Source organism: Sparus aurata, chromosome 19 (assembly GCF_900880675.1).
Source record: "Sparus aurata chromosome 19, fSpaAur1.1, whole genome shotgun sequence".
NCBI lineage: Eukaryota > Metazoa > Chordata > Actinopteri > Spariformes > Sparidae > Sparus > Sparus aurata.
This window is the reverse complement of record NC_044205.1, coordinates 11845445-11868680: the sequence shown is the minus strand read 5'-3', so window position 1 is coordinate 11868680 and position 23236 is coordinate 11845445. Positions and strand designations below refer to the sequence as shown.

Genomic DNA, 23236 nt, shown 5'->3' with positions numbered 1-23236 from the left:
GAATAATCAGATGAAAAATTTAAATTGCGGTGTTTACAAAATATTTGAAAGAATGTTTCAGTAAACTGAGTTTGTCTCCTGTCTGATTTTTGCCATTCAGTTTCTTATCAGCAGTTTTGGTCAGTTAGTCTGCTGCTACATGTTATGCATGTTATGTTTGGATTTGTTGTTCCGTTCCTGCGCATGATGTATTCTTGTTTTCTTTGGTAGTAATTTGATCTAATGTTTAACTCAAAAGAGAACTTCTTTCTTCGCTCCTAGCAGGATAGGCCTTGATCATTTTAAGGGGTATAATCACTACTTTTGATGTGACTTCAGATCTATTGAAATTTTAAGGATGTTGAGCTCCTGCCATGCGAGTGAAGTGGGAGTTTTGCTCTGGGCCCTAGAACTACGTTTGCAGAAGTCTGCAGAGATGCAGTTTGAATTTTTTGTCCCAATAACTTTTTTGGAGAGACTAAAGCCTCAGCCTCATCCCTGTATACCCAGTGCATTACATTCTTTGTATAGTATAATTTGCTATTGTAGGCAATTTCCACTTAAGTCTGTACATAGTTCATTCTCAACATTGTGTAGTTCTCTGAAATGTGAAGTATGGCATTGGACAAAGCTCTGAAATTTCTTCCGCTAAAGTAGTAATAGTGTGTGACCCATTAACTATTATAAGTCTAATTCTGATCTGAATCTGAATTGAATTCTCATTGGTACAAGAAAACAACAAGAAAACAAAAACACAGCACAACACGTGTCATCTGCATAGATGAGGATTTGCCGGCTTCATCTTAAATTAGAAAAGGTAATTGTTTCCATAATGTCACATACCAGAATTGATTAAAATATTAACAAAGATAAAAACTGATATCTAATCTTGAGGTTTCATCTTCAAGCTCTTGATCAATTCAAGGATAACACAGACGAAGTTAAGTAATTCTTCATTCTTTCAAGGTTATTTAGCTTCTCAGAATACCTCCCTTCCCTGAAAAGATCGTCAATCTTTCCTATGTCCTCTGTCCCTATCTTTGTCCCTTTATCTCCCCTACTCTGCCGCTGCCTCTCTTTATATCTCAAAGAAAATAAATGGGGAGAATCAGATGCTTTTTTTCCCCTACCACAGGAGCAGGAGCTTTATCTTTTACTGGAAGCATGTGTATGTGTGAGTCCTGAGGTCTTCCAGCATGGCTACATTTGGGCAGGCAGTAGGAACAGTATTGATGGTTGGGTTACTGTAAGTAGTGTTCGTGGGAGGACACAGGCGGTATAACAGCACTGAAAGCTACAAAGCAGACAAATACGCATACACACACACACACACACACACACAAACACGCACACACACACACACGCACGCACACACACACACACACACACACACACACACACACACACACACACACACACACACACACACACACACACTTCAAGGGTGCTGGAAGAACTCACTACCTTGTAGGCAGTTTGTCTGAAGGATGCAGTAGGACAGTCGACATTACCTGATGTAACATCATGATATGATACAGTGCAATTCAATAGATCAGCACAGGATGCTACATGATCCAGTCAGGGAACATGATGAGTGAACTCGATGCATGCTATACCACGATACATAGACATATTTAACACATCATGGAGCATATTGTAGGCTATTTGTATGAGATACGGCTATACATAGAGCTCAGTATTTAGGAGAAGATAGAGCTTTTGTCCTTGCCCTGGGCTTCGCCCGTCAGGCAGCATATAGGCTATCCTAACCTGAGATTGGTGAACACTATTCACAGGGGTGAAATAGTATTCACAGATGGGAAAAAAAACTACTCATCTTCACTGCATCTTTTTCAAGTAAAAACATGAATAATCTCGGAAAGATAATTCAACATTTGTCAAGATGCAAATACAATATTATCTATCAATGAAACTGCATGTGATTTTCATTAAATGAGGTCCCAGAGATCCCAAATTGATCTGATTTTGTGGACTACTACAAAGTAGTAGAGATAAATGACTGAATTTTCATTATTGGGTGAACTTTAATCCTTTGATACCTTGTTTATTGTGTTTGGATACATCTATGTCTGTTACATACTATCCAACTTTGAATAACATCTTTGAGAAAGACGAGCCATTCAAATCATTCCTTGCACACCTTCCCAAAGAAAATGAAAGCAAGAGAAAGAAAAGAGAGATATCACCATGCGTTCCTGCCCACCAGGCTGCCACTAGAAATAGACGGCCGCCTACTGACAGCAGCATCAACTTCCACGTGGGCGGCAGCACTCTCTTCCGCCCCCACACATGAATACACACACGCACACACATTTAGAAGAACACAAATCGTGCACCCGGGGAGACTTGCCCTCCCACTATTCAGTCAGATGCTCTCATAACCTCGTACCCATGATCCTTAGCAAACAAAAAGTGTAAACAGCCCTGCCTAGGGTACGTCGCCCTCTGAGAGCACACACAAAATATCACAGTTCAGGGAGCATCCCTTGTCTTTAGTGATGTGTAATATCTGCCTGTTTTCATATTGTAAAGATGAAGTGGCTATGTTATCAGCAGTGGTACACATTTCTTAAGGAATCATTTTAGAATCTTCAAGGATGCCTTGGCACGAAAGTGACCAACTGAGAAGCTTCGATAAAACAATATCTCACACTTTGTTACTATTTCGAACACTAAAGGAAAATGGGTTTCTTACAAACCCAGACTGTCACTTGGAACCTGCTTACATAAAGTCCTCAGGCTAGAAACTCTGACATCAGCAAAGGCAGCATTAGTCTGTAAATATCAGATTTGTAGTTCTGCACTCTGTAAAAAGTCTCACACAATAATGCTCCTGTTGATCCAGTCATAAAAGCAAAAAGGATTTCGGCAACAAAAGCAGGGAACTTTTTCTTTTACTTCACAGAAAGGTAGACAAAAGAGAAAGAAAAAGGCTGTTTTCTGAGGCCTGAAAGGATTTGAAGTGTCAGCGGAGGTGCAAACATTGAAAGGAGAAATATGAGCATAAGAGATGAATGCTGATGAATTAAAGATCAGTTGATGTAGAACAACTGAAAGCTGCGGAACAGTCACCTGAAAGGTAAGAGATGAAAGGAGTAGAAGAGTAAAAGAAGGAAGCAGTTGAAATGTCAGTTGCCACCCGAGTGGTAAAAGTAGTTCAAATTCCCGCTGAAGTAGAAGAGCTGAAAACAGTGAAACATTGAAACTTGAACTTCTTTCAGCACTTCAGATTGCACTGCTATTTGTACTGTGACTGCCACTTAAACTTCTACTTTTTGTATTAATTAATGGGGGAAATGGCAGCTGAGCTTTTTTTCACAAGAGGATAGAAAAAATGACAGAGGACTCACCCTTTTTAAAGCTGTTTTATTAGTAGGCCTGATGGGTCATCACTTGTTTGCTGAATTAACCAGAGAATCTTAATGGTCCAAAGTGAGGCTCTACACACATTTGAAGGCCAGATCTTTATTATATTTTTCAAGTATTCTGGGTTGTGTAGCTTCATTTGAAATGCTGTTTCCAGTACCTCTCTGTCTGGTTCACTGGTAGAAGTTCAGTTAAGAAAGCTTTTTTGTGGTGAAGCAGCGTCTGCAGTGTCCACAGACACAGCTGCCAGAGTGTGTGCAAGCTCGTGAAATGCACATGCACACACCACTGCTTGGAAATGCATTATTAATGATTAATGATCACAATGAAAATGTCCACACATCCCTGTCTAGCTCACAGGTGCTGCACAGAGATAAACATGACAAGAATAAAGGATGTCCTATGCTTGGCAGCATTTTTTTCCTCCTTTCTGCTGGTTTATTTACCTTGAGTCCGCAGGAATGGCCAATATTTGGATCCCTGGCAACGTTCCACACACAGTATTTCAGTCTGTAGCAGTCTCTGTAAATAGATAATTACGCCAGTGTACATATGTAGCTCCCATCAGCAAGGGTTTTGTTCTCTGACAAGCTTGTGAGAATTAAGTGTAATAGATTCAACAGCACAAGTGTTGCTCAACCAATGTCAACAGCCGAGAGCGAGGGGAACAGAGAGAGAGAGAGGGTAGACGAAGAGTGAAGGGATAGAGGATGAGGGAAGGGAGGAGAGCAAGTGGAACAACAGACTGTTCTCTATAGGATAGTGTAGCTCACTGCATACTGGATAGTGTGTGGTACTGATACCAGCACTGCCAGGGTTAGGATTTAGATTAATACCGTGGGGCCATCATGCTAACGGCTAGTTCATCATATCCTGAACTGGTCATCAGGGTATTTTTTTCAAACATCAAATATGTTCCTGAAAGAAAAAGTGTTTGGTGTTTTATCCCATAAGACTGTGTTTTCCAGCCTTATTTGTAGTCGAAACTGGACTCACATGAGAACTTCTCAAAACAGAAGATCATCAAAGTGCCATCTATAAATGTAATTAAATGCTTAACATCGTATATTATTAAGCACGAAGGACTGTTTTATGCCTTTGATCCAATATTATTGATACAAGCCAATTGTATAGCACCAGAAAACATGATAAATTGCATTTAAAGCAAGACTGTAATATTTGAAGGATGAAATACACATTCTATGGCATTCAAATGGTAAATGAACTGAGCAATGACAAAGGCTGATGCTTAATTAAATACACTTAGCTACTGTTATGGCATAAGCAAACTTTGGATAGGCATTGCTGCATACCAGACGTTAACAGTGTGTTGACTGTGACTTTATTGGACTTGTACCACTGTCACTCTGTTGTTTTTATCTACCTAATTAATATTCTTGTGGCTTGAGTGACCACTAAATGTTGAGAAAAGATTATAGCCTCAGTTGTGTGATAAACTGTAGGACTGTATATTGGTGGGGTGCCACATCAAATCCTGATGGATGGTTACATTATCTACCAAAAATGTTTTAATCATTAATTGCGAACGCAACAAACCAGAATGGAATGGCATTATCATTCCAACTTGGATATGGAAATTCCTAGGATTTTGCATCTGAAAACCTTGGTGTTTATACATTTGCCATTGTAAGGTGGTACAGTGTGTAACTGTTTTGTCCTGTGAGGGTGTGTTGGAGTGTGTGTGAAGCGAGCAGAATGCAGCCATTGTACTTTGGCTGCATTCTTCACAATGGTCACTCTGTCAAGTCAGGCACACAGCTTTGGTTTGACAGCCAGCAGAGCTGTGTGAGCCCAGGGCCCTCTGAGCCAGGCACTGAACCACTGGGCTGAGATCCTCTGGCAGCTTGTCAGTACAGCGCAGCACTCCTGGACGGCCAGGGCTCTCATTGAGGCAAACTCTGTTTCACCGTCTCTCTGGACTCTCCGCTTTTCCTCTCACCTCACATATCTCCAGCTTCCTTCAGGGTCAAGGTTGTTCCGATTTCTGATGACGTAGAGAAACAACTTCAAGTGTCAGTGTTTTAAACTTCCTCGGCAAGTGGATAAAAGCTCATTTCCTTCCTTTCCCTTCTCTTTCTTCGTTGTGGAGCTCTATGTCAGTGTCAGGGACAGTAAAATATTTAACAGCAGTATCACCGGTGTATCTAACATTTTGGCTTTTGAAAGCCAATGCCAACTTTTGAATTAAAGCTGGTCACGGGATACCACCTCTATCCAGTGCTTCTAAGATTCTGCATTCACAGTACCTTTACCGTACCGACTTATGAACTTCGCTTGCAGGTGCTACGGGGTACACAAAAAGATTGTTTAAACACTTAACTAATAAAAAAAAAGAAGAATTTATAATAAAAACAAAAAGATATCCCCATACTGTACACATTAGCTGTACGACCTAAACATACCTTCATGTTGCGATTGAGAGGGCATGAAAACTGGGTAACAAGTTAGCAGAGGCTAAGCTGTTAGCTAACATAAATAGATGATTGAAAGAGTGAGCTGAAAGTTTTTGTTGAACAGTTGAAATAGCTAAAAGGAATGGGTAACCACTTGAATGGGTTTGCGAAAAAGTCATCAACAAATAATTCGCTGAAAGTAATACATAAACAATTAAAAGAGATAGCTAAAATTATTAGATAAACAGTTGAAATAGTTAGCTGAAAGTCATGGATAAACAATTGAAATAGGCTAGCCTAATTAGCTGAAAGTAATGAGTAAACATTAGAAAGAGTCAGCTAAACGTGTTGGAAAAAATAGAATAGTTAGCTGAAAGTCATTGATAATTAATTCAGAGGGTTAACTAAGCTTATTAAATAAACAGTTAAAATAGCTTGTTAGCTGAAAGTAGCCTAATGTATAAATGGTTGTGACGTTCATCTTCTGCCACTTTAAGTGATAGCACTGCAAATGCAACTTAACTGACCTAAATATTGACATTGATTGCAGGGCAAAGTTCATAAAACCTTGTCAATTTGTATGTACAGTACATCAAGAGTGTGAAATACCATCGAGTTTAATATCTGTATAAATTAACACATTTGGAACGTGATACATGAGGAAGCAGTGCTCAAACACGGCTGTGGGAAAACATCAGACAAATCAGGTTAGGAACCACAGCCGTACTGCCAAAAAAGGTGTCAAATGCATTTTAAGGAATGTTCCTTAAAATGCATTTAACCCCAGTTTGCATTCATTTTACCATGCAGCACTGTTTCGGTACATTTTTCCGAGACCATTCCTGAAAGTGCTGTGTCAGCCACTCAGGGAATATTTGAAGCTGAACAATGGGAAACATTTGAGGTCCTTTGGGACAAAGAGAGTGCTTATGCTCGCCTAGACTTGGACGGCATAACAACAGCATCAAGATAACAGCAGAAACAGTCGCAGCTGTGTTTTCTAAAGAAAGGGCGGAGGAGTTCGAATTGTCTGTCTCTGCTGGGCATCCTCATTGGCGCAATTGGAGCAGTGAGGGCTGTCAGAGCTTTGTTTGGGGGCTTGCTCTAGTTCAAGATGTGGATATGGTATTAACATCGCAAGAGGTTGTTGTGTTTTCAAAAGCCCTCCTGACTGGAGAGAAAAAATTGGTCCCTCGACAGCACTGGTAATTTGTCAAACGCAACCACGGGGGTGATAATGAACATCTGAAAGCTCAGGGAAAAACTTGCAAAAAGAATAGGGAAACCAACATGTGGATAGCCAAGCCTGTAGCTGACGTCAAATGTCATGTGTTGGGCGAACCCCAGACGCTTAGTTAAACAGTAAGGAAGCAGAGAGGGTTACAGGCCCCTGGAGACCTGCGCTGACAACCTGAGCTATTACTGCAATTGAACAGCACTGTCCAGGGCCTCATATCTGATTTGTGGGCCAGAGTGTGTTTATCTCTGTGTGTTTATGTCTGAAATCCGGTATTCCCATGTCACGTGTGCCCCCAGCCAGCAGATGGGCTGCTGGGGCAGTGGCATGTGCAGGGAGCCGGTAAATTATGGAGAAAGAGCCAGGTAGAGGTCTCTGGTTTCTAATCACAACCCCTGTTTACTTTACTGCAACCCTGTGGGGAAAGACAGAGAGAGGTATGTCTGATCATAAATCTCCAATGACTCTCCTCCTCCACCTCTTCCACTCTATCTTTCCTCCTTTATTTTTCAGTTGTTTTTTTTCCTTCTCGGCTACACTATCTCATTAGCAGCAACCTTGACCTATCCTTAGGAGAGTGTCTGCAAGACTGCTGCTACCGCGAGCTGCCATGCTGTGATCATTGCCCGCTTAAAATGGAAATAAACATAGAATGATTAAACAATACCAGATTTTGGAGGCTTTGTTGCTAGGAATATATCTTTTATGCATAAAATAGTCGACAGGATGAGATATTTTTATAATAAATTCCTGGCCAAACCAGTGGATGGAACAGATGCGAGTGATGAATCACAGTGTGGTGAAAATGTAGGACTCTCTGTCTGTTCTTTTCCCCCCTCAAAACCACAAAAAAAAACTGGTGCCCTCAGTGGGTTATCACACAAGTCCTGCAGAGCTTTGTAATGTATTTCATCTGCTGGCATTGTTTTCGTCAGCTGTATCCTGCTGTTCAGGCTATGTTTTCTGCTTTATGTTTTGTGTCTGGGGCTGAGATACAGCCACTGACAGGAAGGGGTGATGTTACAAATGCCAAGGTCAGAGGTTACAGTCTTGTAATTCATCATCTCCATCTTTTGCGATTGCTGGAACATTGGAACATCTTACGCGATAACAAATAGTCCTGAGCCTTATCGCTTTCCTCGCCTCAGATTTTCCGCTTCTCTTTATCATCCTATTTTTTTTCTCCACATTTTCTCATGCAGGGATCACTCCAAACGCCCTTTCTCCTCAGTTTAGCTCACCTTGTTTATCTCTGTATTTATCCACTCTTTCGAATCTGTCTCCCACTCATCTCTTCTCCCACCTTCACATTGCTTCTTTTCTCCTCCTCGTACACTATCCCCTCGCATTACCTCTTTGTCTCTTTCATCCTTCGCTCCCTGCCTCATCCTCTCCCGGTCTCTCTGCACACTCTACCATCCACTGTGTGGGCTCCATATACCTTCCAGCTGATAATTAGCCAGGCAGTACAAACTGCCTCGGCTTTGTTTGTGGCCCCGGGGCCAACAGGACGTCCCTGTCTACCACAGTGTGACTTACATAAGCAACCAACACAAAGTGACAACGCTGACCTCAAATGGCCTCAGGAGGCGGGAAGACAGACTCAAGATTGAGGGATGGAACAAGACGGAGATGTAAAAAGACAGACAGTCTTTCCATTTACTCATGCAGCCAATGTGACAAGAGAATCTGGTGCATCAGGACTTGCACCGGTACAGCTCTATGGAACTTGTACTACATTTGTCAGTAAATAAAGAAGATTGGTATTACTTTCACTGATACTTGTACTGCATATATAACACAGCTCAAGTAGAAAAGCTCAAAATGCTCACTGTTCAGACTCATCACCTCGGATCAATTCATTATGATGGCATTTGTAGTTAACAATTGTGTAATCGAATGCATCAAAGCCTAATTCAGAAGCATTTTAGAGCCTCCATTTACATCTACAACTCTTTTTTTTTTTTGCCATAACGTCTTTTGAAATGTTTCCAAATCAGAATCAGTGCACTCAGCAATCATACACATTTTCTATGCTTCTGTAATTGTCCTGACAGTCCTTTGCACCAACTACACATCTACGAGAAAGAAGATGAAGCAAAAACCTAGAATTTGTCACGGACCATGGTCACATTCGTGTACCACAATTAATTCAACAATGATATTTCAGTGGTTTTTTTTCGCCACATTGAGTTCTCCTACTCCTCTCCTTCCACTCCCGTCATAGGAAATTGCTTGAAGAAGGGTCTTCAGCTGCGGATGAGCGTGACCCCATTTCCTCCACAAGTCTTTCCTAAATCCCTGAGCCGTTTCTCTCTCCGCTTTATCTCCTCTCTCCTCTCTGCCTCTCTTTATTTGCCATAAACTCTATCTCCAGACACTTGTTCAATATTACAAGCTTGCATAAATTTTGCCTCACTTGCTGTACTTCTTTAATTTTCACAAGCCATCTACTTTCATTGGAAGAATTTGGCTGAACGGTAGAGCTTTTTCAGCAAAACTCTGGATCTTACCGCAGTCTGTCTGTCCTGTTACACCCGGTGCGGTGGAGGGCTTTACATCAGCCCTATAAAGACTCACTGGCATTTATACAGTCAAATATCCTTTACAAGGTTCCAATTAAGCCATCTCTCAGTCGTAGCCTGGTCTTTAAATTCTCGAGCATTGTACTGTACCTGCTAAGAAGCGATCTGAGTCACCGTCTGTATCTGCTGATGTGTTATTCATGTGACAGATTTGCAGCAGATAAGTGCCTCACTTTAGCAGGAATCGCAATGAATAAGTGATGCTGTTTTTCATTCATGGCCAGTCTCTCTGTGTCTTAAAGCGAGACTCTCGCCAAAAAGCAACCAAGGCTTTATTTGGGATTGAATATGAGTCAAACCTTTTTGTAAATGCATAATTACGACAAAAGAGGCACTTTTAAGATTTACCGTAGTTTTGGTTTTGGACACGTTAATTTTGAACGCGAGAGCTAGGGGCATGACACGCTAGCATCAAAATCGCTATTTTTAGAACACTAAGAAGGCTCGACACAACATGAAACTTTGCTCGTAGCATCACCAGGGTCTCTACTCATGAAAAAGAAGGTTTTTGAACTACGACGCGCAGGAGGTGCAGCAGCTAACGTGAGTAGTTCAAAAACCCTCTTTTTCATAAACTCTGTGTACACAAACAATGTTCTCAATGCTCTTGTTCATGAGTAGAGACCCTAGTGATGCTACGAGCAAAGTTTCATGTTGTGTCGAGCCTTCTTAGTGTTCTAAAAATAGCGATTTTGATGTTAGCGTGTCATGCCCCTAGCTCTCCCGTTCAAAATTAACGTGCCCAAAACCGAAACTACGGTAAATCTTAAAAGTGCCTCTTTCGTCGTAATTATGCTTTTACAAGAAGGTTTGACTCATATTCAATCCCAAATAAAGCCTCGGTTGCTTTTTGGTGAGAGTTTCGCTTTAAGAAAGAGAGAGAAAGGTAAAACTGACAACATCAGAGAGGTGGCAGTGGTGAGAGCATCGGAGGGTCACCCATGAAACCAAACATTTGACAGCCCAATTTCAGACACAAATCCACCAATATTTTCAGTGTCGTCGCCAAATGTGATTTTTAATTCAAACAGATCAGTTCATCTTAACATTTTTATTTATGATTGAGTGTTAAAGGCTTTGATGAAGTAATGGAATGGCGTTTATTTTGAGCCAGTAGATGTCTCATTGGAATCGTGTTAGCTTCTCCCTGGTATGAATTATACATAGCAACCTAACCCTGATTGTAAACCCACAAGTTTCTCAACAATAACGACGAGTTTCTTTATGGGTCGGATTCGACATCTTGGCATAAGATCAGAGAGGACTTTGAGGAGGAGCGTTTTTTGTTGTTTTCATCGCTAGTGACGAAGTTGAGGAGATTGAATGGGGCACGGACGGGCAGCTTTAAATCCCAAATATCCAAATCTAATACAGTTGGGATTGAGTTCAGGCTTGGCTGTCTGCCACAGAGGGTTTCTGAGTCAAAAGGTCAACCCGGCGTAGTCATCGGCTTACCATGGCTCGAGACTAATTACAGAGTGCTGGCTTTTCTGTGCTCTGTGAGAGTGAATGTGTGTGTGTATGTGTGTATGTATGCATGTTTCTGTGTTATACGTCCCATCAATGGCTGTTCGCTACATAATCCACTCATTAGATACATAAGTAGTGGATTATCTATGCTCATACACACACATTCACACATGCTTGGATTCATATTGTTCCGAGGACCGTACGTTAATTTTATTGTCTATTGCCTATATACTTGCCTGAAACTTATTTGATTTTTACTTTGCTTCTATAGTTTCTTTGACCCAAAAGTTGGCTTTATTTTGAAGGAAAGTTACTGTCACTGCCAACCTGAGCAGGTGCAACTTGTGAGAGATATAAAATGCTGTAAACACAGCGCTGACAGACTGCTCTGTTTCCCCTCTCTTTGCGTGTTCAGGTAACGACTTGTTCCTGGTAGCGGTCCACGAGCTCGGCCATGCGCTGGGCCTTGAACACTCCAACGACCCCACGGCCATCATGGCTCCTTTCTACCAGTACATGGACACTGACAACTTTAAACTGCCCATGGATGACCTGCTGGGCATCCAGAAGATTTATGGTAAGGCTTCATTTAGATGTTCAGTGGGACTATAAATCCAGTTGAGGTCTTATTTACATGCCAGAGTAATGGCATACCAGAAAGTCACACTTCAATAGCTTTGTATAAGGTATTTATTCTTTATCATTCATGACACTGAATTTGACATGCCAGATTAAAAAAAAAAATAAAAATAAAACAAGAAGACACTGGCAATGGGAAAACAATTTCACATATTTTTAGTGTGTTGACCTGCATTTTAAAATCTTACATACAGTTAATGCACTTATTTAGCTGTAAAGGTGATATGAAAAGTAGGCAAGATTAAAAGTGCAATATGTAAGAATTGGCCACCTGTCAAATTCATGCTCAAAATAGATAGGGGGCAGAATGTCACCCGGTTAAGTTCTTACTGCTGCTGACTGTAGCTGCTGTAACTAGTCAGCTCAGTTAGACATACAGCTAGTGGTTTTGACTGGGAGCTCGGGAACTAGAGGAGTGTTGATGTTTACACTGCAAATACAGGACGTATGGACCGGTCTAAGGGGCTGGGGCTAGATTGTTCGCATGCTTCAGTAGATATATCAGTAACATGATACATAGACATCATAATTCAAAACTGCCATTTCCTCACATCAGAAGTCAGCACTGTCCAGCCAGTTTGCTTTTGGTCAAAGGTGCAAGTTTGAGTTGAACTGATTCAGCATATAATATGTGTCCCAACACAATATTTAACATTTAAATGACAATGTAACCTAACCAAGTTAGACATCATAACTTGGGTAGTGTTTTGTCTGTGTTATTCTAACCCAGTTTTGGCACAACTTTGATAAGTAGATAAAGCACAGATCTAAGATTAAGACCTAAATTTAAGATCGCAGGAGGCGAGAGCTTCATCATCAGAGCACCCACACATTCTTCATTGACACACATTTTGGGTTGACAGATGCTGATTGCGGTGCTTTGTCTACTCATAAAACTGATGTAGCTCAGGGGCGGGTGTATCAGAAGTGTGAAATTCAATTTGACGGTTAGGGATTTATGTAAGCATCAGCGTAGTCTCCATTTTAACACTTTCAGAGTTGAATTAGTTTTACATCGGGGTAGAACTGGCTGAGACCTCAATCTAGACGGGCTTTTGATTGTAATGAGGTCGATTTGTTTCTTATATGTATGAATTTTTGCATTTATTTGAATGTTCAAGTGTAGTTTTAACCTCAGTTTGACATTCAAAGTAAGAAACAAGTCGGTGGGAAGTGACAGTATTGTCCCTTCCAGCTGTCGTGGCCGTAAACCAGTCACACTCAGCTGAGATGACTCTGGTCTGTCACATGGATTGCACACACACACACACACACACACACACCCCCACACCCACACACACGAGCACAAAAGAGCCTGCCATCTGCTTACATAGCCAGGGCACGTACCTCTGGGAGTGACAGACCTGGGCAAGCGATCAAATCTCTCCTCATCCCTCTCGTGTTTAACTCCTCTCCGCTGCTCCTCCTCCTCCTCCCTTGTTGTACCAGGAGTTGAAGGGCAGGACAAGTGATGGCAGCTCCTCTCTCAGTCTTGTTTGGCAGTTGGCCTCCTTTCCTTCGTCATGGCAACAGGGATGTGAGATGAGGAGGCTAAACAGGGACAAAGGTAGAAGTTGCAACATTAAGGTTGAACAGGGAACAATGGGAATGACTTTCCAGACAGAGACATATAGTGAGATATTAATGGAATTGTGGGTGAGGTGTAAGAGAAGGGATGGGGAGCTCAAAAGAGAAGAGGTGTAACGTTGTAAATTGGATGTTGAATTCAGGACTTTGATTTGCAGTCAGTGGGAGCGAAGCAGGATCACACAATGAATTGTGGGAAGAAAAGGTCTGACGGGTAGGATGAGTATGATAGTGAGGATCGATTCGCTGTTACAGTTTTGGACATCCAGCAGCTGTTTCCGTTTCTCACCTCAGAGCTGAGGTCATAGTACAGTAGAGAGGAAAAGCCCGCTGGTTGCATTTATTCCTCAGATCATTTATGTTCCTGTGTGCAAACACACAGTCATTTCTCCTGAATAATTAACAACCTAAACTTCACTGGATATATTTATAGGCTTAACAGCTAAAACTTTTAGCAGCCTGTGAGTACTTACAAATATAAAGACAGATCATATACAAACATATGAAAGTGGAATTACCGTCATGCTTTTGGGTATTTTTTAAATCCCAGTGAACAAATCACTGTTTTTCTCACTGAGCTTTGAACATAATGACTTCCCACTCGTTTGAAGAGAGGAGCTGGCTTCCTGTTTACATAACTAGCAGAGTAAAGAAAGCCATCACATCACTGTACAAAGAAATACAAACTTCTGAATACACAGTGTAGCTAATAAAGTAATCAATTAGTGTTTAAAAGCAAATGTATGAAAGTCTTTATTTGCATCATGGGAATTACAGGCTCCAGTGTTTTGTGAACTTGTGACCCATACTAGAGATTAAAAGTTTGGATATCAACAACACTACCCAAGTGTTCCGAGCTCCAAGTATACTAATGGAGTGAGCAGATACTACTGCCAGCTGCATGGTATACTGAGCTTACTAGCTAACAGCGGCTGTAGTTAGCATGTATTTACTTAGAGTATTCATTTGACAAGTGGCCAGTTCTTACGTATTGCACCTAAGCAATGTAAAGGTTTACGAACATCACTTGCAACTTTGCAACAAAAAAAATTACAAAAGTTTTAGGTAACTTAATAAAGTGTTACCCCTGTGGTTCTTCCTTGGGTGACGTATTGTAAATTATGCAACATGATTAGTTTCAGCTAGCAGCATGGCAGATATGAAGCTTGTGCCAAATGACCCTCTTCAATGATATAAGAGATATAAAGATTATATCAAGGCTGGCTATAGCCTAAAATGAAGTTAATGAGCAAAATTTTGATCATGGATAATAATGGATATGAGATTGATGGTGATATCTTTTGGCTGGATTGCCCTCCTTTAATGGAAAGTCATACTACAAGCTGAATTACGCCTTTAAGGACACTCAGACAAGCTCTTCACTTTTGTTCTTGGTCTAGAATGTTGGTTTCCATCTATGTTCAATGAAGGCCCAGGAGTGTGCAGATTTTCACTGGTGTCAGTCACCACACCAGCTGAGTTCTCTGATTAGATCCCCGTTGTTTGGTGTACTAATCAGTGAAATGAGACGCTGCAGAGGTTGGCTGGGCCTCGTGGCACATGGGTGATCACTGGTCAAACATGTGGGACTACCTGGAGAGTACCGGATGAATGGGAACAAATGTAGTGGTGTGGTGGCTAAAATGTTCACAACATAACAGCGTATATCTGCCACATTTAATTTTCGTTAACCGTAATTGTTGTGTCTGTACACATTCGCATGTTTGTCTACACGTCCGTCCGACTGCGAGTCTTCCCAGTGCTTACATAACGGCAGAGTGCTTTGGCTCCACTAATCTGGGGTGTATTTCAGGGGATTTAGTTCAGTCAGTGAATGGAATCTCTGTTGCAGACCGCAGATCAGTTGTGCCAACTGGGAGATGTCTGGCAAAGCAGTGTTTCCTCTTAATCCTCTGATCATCAGCTGGTGTGTCAACTAGTTTAACGGTTCAACATCCTTTGTTTCTTTGTTTAGTTGCACACTATAGATGGAGAAGTTCATGGATTTATTGCTTATTGACTTCTTTAATCCTCTTTCATTCATTGACTTTAAAACCATTTGTTGATTCATTAAATCCAACATGCAGCCGTCCTGAATGATCACAGTCAGGGTGAAGGCCGTTATTTGTGATTCAGTGATACTTTTTTGGAGGTGATGGGGTTTCACTTGTCATGTTTGCATCTTTGTCATCTGTTCCTGCAATGGTTGGCCCCAATCAACACATGGCAACTCATATCGTCATTCTCACAGTCACACAGTGTGTTATTCATGCGTCGTCATGTGCTCAATTATTCATACAAACAACCCACACATTTGCCCTCCCTCCACCTCCTCTCCTCTGTTTTCCTTCTGTACGTCTCTCGCTCTCTTTCTCTCATGCAAATCATGAACGTGAAATGTCTTGGCCGTTGTTTGTGAGGACGTTTTATTTTTATCTCTACAGTACATACTTTCTTCCCCCTTATGCTTTTGATTTTCTGTTTTAGTCATCTCAACATATCATATTGTGCTTTGGTGAGCTGGATCCCTGAAACTGGCAGTGTTTAACTCCGCATGCTGACTTTCACAGGGCCTCATCTTGTTTTTCTATCTTCTCCTCATGTTTTATTTCCTTTTCTTTGGTCCTTAACTCCTTGTTACTACATTTCCTCTTCACTTCTCACCCTTTGTCTTTGCCATTTGAGTTCACGTTACAGGTGAAAAAGATAAACATGTAGTTCTCAGGCGAGCTCGGGTAGCTGGTTGGCTGTAATTGGCCCGGTAATAATCAAAGATTTACACACTACCATAACAACTACATCTAACTCAGGGCTAATACAATAAGTAGAGGCTAAAATTAAGATTTTTGGAATCTGGAGTAGAGCCTGACCAATGTATCAGTTATCTGTCTATCCCAAAAATATCCATATTGGCATATGTGTTGCCTGATATTGCATAAATGTGTGTATTACAGCTAACAGATTGATATAAGATATATATGTATGTTTCTCCTGAAGGTTGTACCTGCATCTGCCCCAAAAATCAGTTGGGCCGTAATAATAATATTTACCTGTATCCATTGTATTCCAAGTGGTATTCATTGTAACTCTAAGCAAGAAAGTATACAGGGGTATTTCCCAGCATGTTGAACTAATACTTAAGAGATGTGTATACAGTTGCTGTAGCTGAGTTTAAATTTATGAATAACTCAGATGCACATTCAATTTGCATTTATTGCAAAGAAATGTAGTCAACAAAAGTGAAATCTGGATTGCAAATTCTGGTTGCAAATATCATATAGTGAGATGTTGTTTTTCTCTGACTCCCTCCAGGGCCCCCTGATAAGATTCCCCAGCCCACCAAGCCTTTGCCGACGGCTCCCCCTCCCCGCTCCCATCCTCCCTCAGACCCCCGCAAGCCAGACAGGCAGACACGACCTCCAAGGCTGCCCCCGGGAGACAGACCATCCCACCCCAATGCCAAACCCAACATCTGCGACGGAGGCTTCAACACCCTCGCCATACTTAGGAGAGAGATGTTTGTCTTCAAGGTAAGCGTAGGGGTCTACGGTATGAAAACAAACCTGGGGCATTTTCAAATTTTTTTTGTTTTGAGGAGTCATTTTTGAAGCCTGAAGCTGCCCCAAAGTTCTCTTCTTCGCGTGAGGGTACTGCAATCAGTTGGGAGACTTTGTTCAGGCATATGTCGTTGATTTGGTGTAAAAACTACCCTTCCATCAGAGTCCTGCATTGGATTTCTTGGTGTAGCACATAATTTAATCGGCTGATACGCGCAACAAAAGAACAACTCCATCAATGCCTCCATTCAGAGCAATGGAAATGGGCTGTAGGTTGGAAAGCACCCTGCAGAGAGGGAGCTTGCTAAAGGATTACTTAAATATAGAGAGGGTGGGAGCTTTTCTGTTAATCTGCATCATGCTCCTTGTGTGCCAAATGTAGAATTGGCTCACTTGGATGTAATACAAATTATTTGGTTGAAGTTTTGTTGAGAAGTTTTGTGGAATTCTTTGGACAGAAAAGTTTGACACTATTTGTAACATCTAGAAACATGCTGGACTCTCCTCAGTCACCTTAAAAACCAGTGCTTGTGTATTTTATTGCATAATCAGCGCAGACATTTTTTAAGAAGCTCTTCCAAGGTTACTTGAGCGCAGAGGACAAATCGGATATTGTACTGAGAAGTAACACCGTGCCATGCAGAGCGCAGCAAAGTTTTCCTTTCTCCCAACAAAATTCTGCCTGGTTTTCATTCCAGTGTGAGAGAAAAAAAGTACACATGTCCCTTAATGCATCTTTATCCTTGGTCTCCGCTTGTGAGCACAAGACCTTGGCAACAAGCAGTAAGGAATAGAGAAAAACCTTGGGGCAACACAAAGCTGTCCTGTGTTCTCCACAGAAAGGAGAAAGAGTGCCTCTGATGCTTTCTGTGAGTGGGACTGTATTTTTCAGCGGGATATAAATAGTTAGTATTCAATGGTTAAATAAGAGGCTTGTGGAGTCGGGGGGAAAAACCCTTTCTGTCCTTTCTGCCACCCCGCTCTGAGTGTGTTCTTTAAAGTTGAACAAATAAATCTCGGGACCAGAGCTGCTACCTGTGAAGGTGATGAACCAGAATAGCGCTCAAAGCTCACACTGTGTCTGTGTTTTTGGTGTGAATAACACCGGCTTGTTACAATATTCTAAATACAGCTGTCACATGGTGTCGGCAGCAGCCCCCATCACCCAACATTGCTTCCAGGGCAGCAGTCTGGTCTGATGGAGTGATGTGGATCATGGGATTTGTGCAGAGCTCAGTGACTCTGTGGAGGCACAGAGGAAGTTCCGTAATCAGACAATCTTTTCACGAGTTTAGGAAAAAGAGAATGCGAGGTCAGCCGGGCTCCAAAACACCTCCTGTGGATTAAAAATTGAATTTGAGTGCAGCAAATTGTCTTGGCACTACTTTTTAAAGAATTAATTTCCGTAGTGTGAGCTTGCCAGCCCCTCTGTCATAACTAATCAAACATCACTTTAATGTTATTTACCTCTGACCTGTTTCTAGAGACTAGAAGCAGGCTTCCTGTCGCAAAGAGCAGTACTGTCGTCACCTAACAACAAATAATGAAAATGAAACATCATGATGGATTCCTGCCTTACAGTAACCATCAGAGTTGCTTTAAGGAAGGAATTTGTCATTAGCATACCACTGAAGTCACTGCTGTTCCCCACTGTCGCTCTGACCCAATGATCTTACCCAGACGAGAAAATCGTCTCCCTTCACCACTGCCATGCATCCCCAAACTCAAAAGGTCTTTATTTCTGCCCTACATGTCTGTCACTTAGCTGTTCAGAAGCTTGAAATAAAGTTAGGGGGCTGGCTTTGCAGAGGAAGCTTAGCCGAGAAAACGCAAGACACGGTCGAGAGAAGTCATTAACAGCGACCTGCACAAAAGGAACACTGCTGCAATCGATGTTTCCGACCGTCTTGGGTTCGCCAGATTGGCATGTTAAATAAGAAAATAATAAGCAGGACATGGAGACATGATGTAAGTGCACTGAACAGCAACAAACTTCCTATTCTCTCCCACATGTCACAAACAACTTCTGAGGGGACATACCACTCGTTTGTGCTCTCTGCAGCTGTCAAGCAACTGAATGTAAAAGCAACAATGGACGTTTTGGTTTGCTGGATTTAAGCTAACTCTAATTGCTATTGTTTGTTTTGTATTGCACTTATACTTTTGTAATTAAAGAAAATAAAGAAAAAAGTTTTTTCGAAAACGTATGTACAAAACTTTAGCTCAGTTCGTCGTAAAAACTGCTACTTCGTCCTTAGTCTTATGTGCTAGATGAATCTCTCAGTGCTCTTTAAAGGCCGATCCACAGGGGCCACACGCATACAATTCTGTTCAGCATAATCTGCTCCCTCTTTGTTTAAACTCTCCACTTATTACAGCCAGCAATTAACACTGTAAATGAAATGCACATAATTAACCCCCGAGCAAAGGGGCAATGAGGGGTAGGGCAATGTGCCTCTTCAGTTGTGCGATTTACTGTACGTGTTGTATGCATGGAAAGGATAAAAAAAAAAAGATTAAAAAAAAACAGACAGACATGAAAATAGAAATTTAAAGAGTGAAGTTAAACAAGTGGGATTACCTGTAATTGCTTGGCTTCAATTGGCATCAGCGGCGATGGGAAAGAAGGCTGTTTGCTCCATAATTTTGAAGGCCGTGATGAGCATCAATCTCTGTTGGCTTTTACAAGTAGTAGCAGCTCCCATTTTTCCGAAGGTATAGAGGAGTGGAGGGGAGAGACTGACAGAGAGAGGTGATTTGTTACAGAACACATGTAAGTGCAGTTGTAAATCCACTATGTTCACATCATTAGGACCACCAGTAACATCGTGACTCACAATGATTTGCTCACCCGTTCGCATGATCCACGTCTCAGCCTGTGAATCAGGCGTGTTAAGTAAAGTGAAATCAATAAGGGATCACAGGTTTGACTTGGACTCACTCTGTAAGTGTGTTTCACAGGAGGAGCAGGTGGTCCTAATATTTCTTGATTCTCAGTGAGCTTGGTGCCAATTTTCTCCGAGAAGACTGAGGTATCATGTTAATGCTTTCTCTCTCTCCTGGTAGATGAAGCTGCCCAAGTGTAAAACGGATGATGTGGAATCATAATCAGAGATGTTTGTATTAGTCCAGAGTTTGATATATTCCCTTCAGAGCATGCCAAGGTCTGTGTGTTAGATTGAAGACTGGTTAAATTGATGGTTGGCGAATATAAGTGATTTACAACTTGTGCTGACTTTTTTTAAATTGTGTCTTTTATTTCCATCATTTATAAGGGTGATTTCCTCTTTTTTTCCCCAAAAATAATTCATGTGATTGTCTGCATGCTTACTTCATGCCGGAGGTCCATTTAGCCTGTGAGGCTTGGCTATACTCACCGTCCACACTTGATTGTTTTGGAAGAGCAGAGTCAAGTCGTTGCCAAGTCATTATAGCAGAGATCCTAGCAGTCTCACAGCCTGCGGGGTCCACAGGTGGTCCAGCACGTTAGAGGGCTTTGGAGAGAAGTCATGTTACACTTGTATGTTTACAGAAGAGCCCTCATTGATATCACGTCTCTGTAGATTACTTGTGTCAAAACTTTGGATGTGATTATCCCTGCTTGCTTCTTTCCTGCCTTTGAAAGTATATTGAAGTCTACAGATCAACTCCAAAACCATTTACATGTAAATTGAAAGTCGTTTTTTTGTTAGTCAACACGGATCTTTGCAGTAAATGGGATTTACATTTCCTTTTCCCTGTGCTTGACTTTCAGAACTTTTTTCGTAGTTGAAGTCAAGCAAACAAAGTAGGTAAATGTTTTTTTGAAAAGTGCAACATGGTATCATCAAGTCAATTTCAGCATCACAAAGTCATTGAGCTCATCAAAAACTGCTGACAAAACTGAACCATATGCAACTTTATCCCGTCCTGAAGGCATATTTATAAGTGATGTGTACACACAAAAACCATGAGTACTGCGTAATGACAACTGTTCTGGTGCTGGATAGAACTTTGCTGGTGAAACAAAATCCGTTGTACGTTTCCTTCACTGCCATGTTCTCAGACAGGTCGAACTATAGGTGGAGCAGGCACAATTACTGATGTGCAACCAGATGTTTAAGGGTGTTTTCTACATCTGTTTGTGCATGATTGCATGAGTGTAACAGAAACTCTTGCATATGCGTCATTTTCACAGTGATTTACATTTGTTAAAACAGAATCACCTGCTTAGTTCTGCTCGGTGGTCAAGATCAACTCTCAAGGTTTTTGTCTTTTTATGGTCAGATAGGCTTATTGGCTACAAAGATGGTGCTGAAAGGTTTAGGTATTAATACCAATTGTACTCTCAATTAGGATTTTGATAGTAACTTAGTAAATTACATTGTGTAATGTTTACTGAAGTTATAGACTTGAAAAATACTCATAAAAGTACAAGTAATTCTGTGACAAGTAATGTAATGAAATACAAATTTAGTATTGCATTTCTCTAAAGTTGGGGTACAGACAAGATAAACAATATAAACTGGAAACTACCCTGGCTTTTAGGCCTTGTGTAGGCTGGGTCCTACACTTCCCATAATCCAACCCACAAGTGTCTCTAATTAGACCCCCGTGCCTCCTACATGTCCACTTCTCTCAAACCTTACACCTCCAATTTGAAACGCTGGCCTTCAGTTGCAAAGTTTTAACTCTTAAAACCCAAGCCGACATGACCCTGATGACATCATCAAGGTTATTATTTCAAACTTTGGAGAGCTCTTTTTACAGCGGCTGACACATTTAACAGTATATTTTACAGAATGAGTAATAATTCTCGCAACCCCTTTAACTTCAGTGATAATGTTGCAGATACCATTAATGGAGGTAAAAGATTAACAGTTTGTGGTAACACCTTTCAAATGGTTGATCAATGTCAATGGCAGATACTTGTCATCTCTCAGAATACTCTTATTTTATCATGAATAAGACTGAGATGAACACCATACGTGTTTTATGAGCCATGTTTTCTATTTTAGATGTATAGCTGATGCATATTGTTTTTTTAACTGTTCAGCACAATATTGTTCCAAACAGTGCTGAGACGTGCCTGATTTATTCGAGGCACATTAATCTACAAAGGCAGGTTAGGAGTCATGCTTGTTAAGGTGGTAGTTTAACGGTCGATCATTTTTCTTTCAGTGGAGTGACAAGAGGGTCGTTTAAGGTTCACAGATGACTGTGTTCAGCCGTGTAGATCCAGTGTCACCAGTAAATGCCTCACTAAAATTACACAGCTACCACATTTATGATTGCAAGCACTTCAGGTTCAACTTTTTATGAACTCTCAAACCATGTGGTACCATGCTTTTCTCAGGCATTAATGCAACCCGTTTTTCTCTCTATGCTGCACTTTAAATGTGCTGAACTATGACCTTGTCACTTATACTGTCATACTATGACTGGGCAAAAAGATACCAAGAGTCCACTTGTTTCCCATCAGGCTTGGAGTGTAGTAAAACATGGACATATAGTCTGCGATGTTGTCCAACGGACATTTAGAAATCTGGATTTGAGTTTATGGCACGCTGTCCTCTTGGCAGTTAGAGCCAGAAACCCAAACAGGAGTCCCTAAAACATCTTTCTCTGTGAGCCTTCAAATGTATTTTTTTGGATCAGTCATTTTAAAAAATCATCACAAGGACACTCTACTGAGAGTAAAACATCTTGTGTTCCTTTTTGTTTCTAGAGAAAAGTTGAGTTTTCCATCGACTTCCATTCACATTACAGCCATTGAAAGCCAGTTAAAGCATTTAAAGGTCCACTGTACACCTTTGATGGTGGTTTAAGAATGGTTGTATTCATTTTTAGGATAAACAGCTGAATGCTTGAAGGTCAATTTAACGAGTTGCCCTTATTTATAGTGCTTAATTATGGTGCTTGCTTTGCCTGCTCAAAAGTCTGTAGTTGCAGACCAACGCTTGGATGCAGTCAAAGCCTCTTGTAATGCTCCTAATCAGATAAGATAGAGAAAAAACACAATTCTTCCATCACCCAGCTCTCATCCTGAGATGTCTATAATAAAGGAAACTGCCACACTCTTGTGCCCTTTTCCTCCTCCTTTTCACTACTCCCAAGTTGACTGAAAGAGATTCCTTTCTTGATGTGGACAGATTTAGAGCAGGGGTTCTGGGATGCCAGAGGGTGCCTTGCAGTTCAGGATTGGCCACTTGGCCTCCAATGTTGGAGACATGCTTTGATTCCGACATCCATTAATGAGAACACAGTGGCCAAGTGGGCAGTGAGCTGTCCACTCTTCTCAGGATCTTTCTCTTTTGTGTTACTGGGAGTAAAGAGATGGATAGTCCTGCACTAACAGCGTGTCTGAAGCACTCAGAAATATACGGCCAACATTCTTTGCCA

At 41.2% G+C, this 23236-nt stretch overlaps 1 protein-coding gene across 4 annotated transcripts in view; it reads left to right on the top strand.

Moving 5' to 3' along the window:
* mmp16a (matrix metallopeptidase 16a (membrane-inserted)) overlaps positions 1-23236 on the top strand; it is a 76250-nt gene that overhangs the window by 38674 nt on the left and 14340 nt on the right. For all 4 annotated transcript variants that reach the window (XM_030398313.1, XM_030398314.1, XM_030398316.1 and 1 more), the window contains 2 exons: positions 11488-11649; positions 16611-16828. In XM_030398313.1, coding sequence (XP_030254173.1) covers positions 11488-11649; positions 16611-16828 — 380 coding nt within the window. The remainder of the gene's footprint in view (positions 1-11487; positions 11650-16610; positions 16829-23236) is intronic.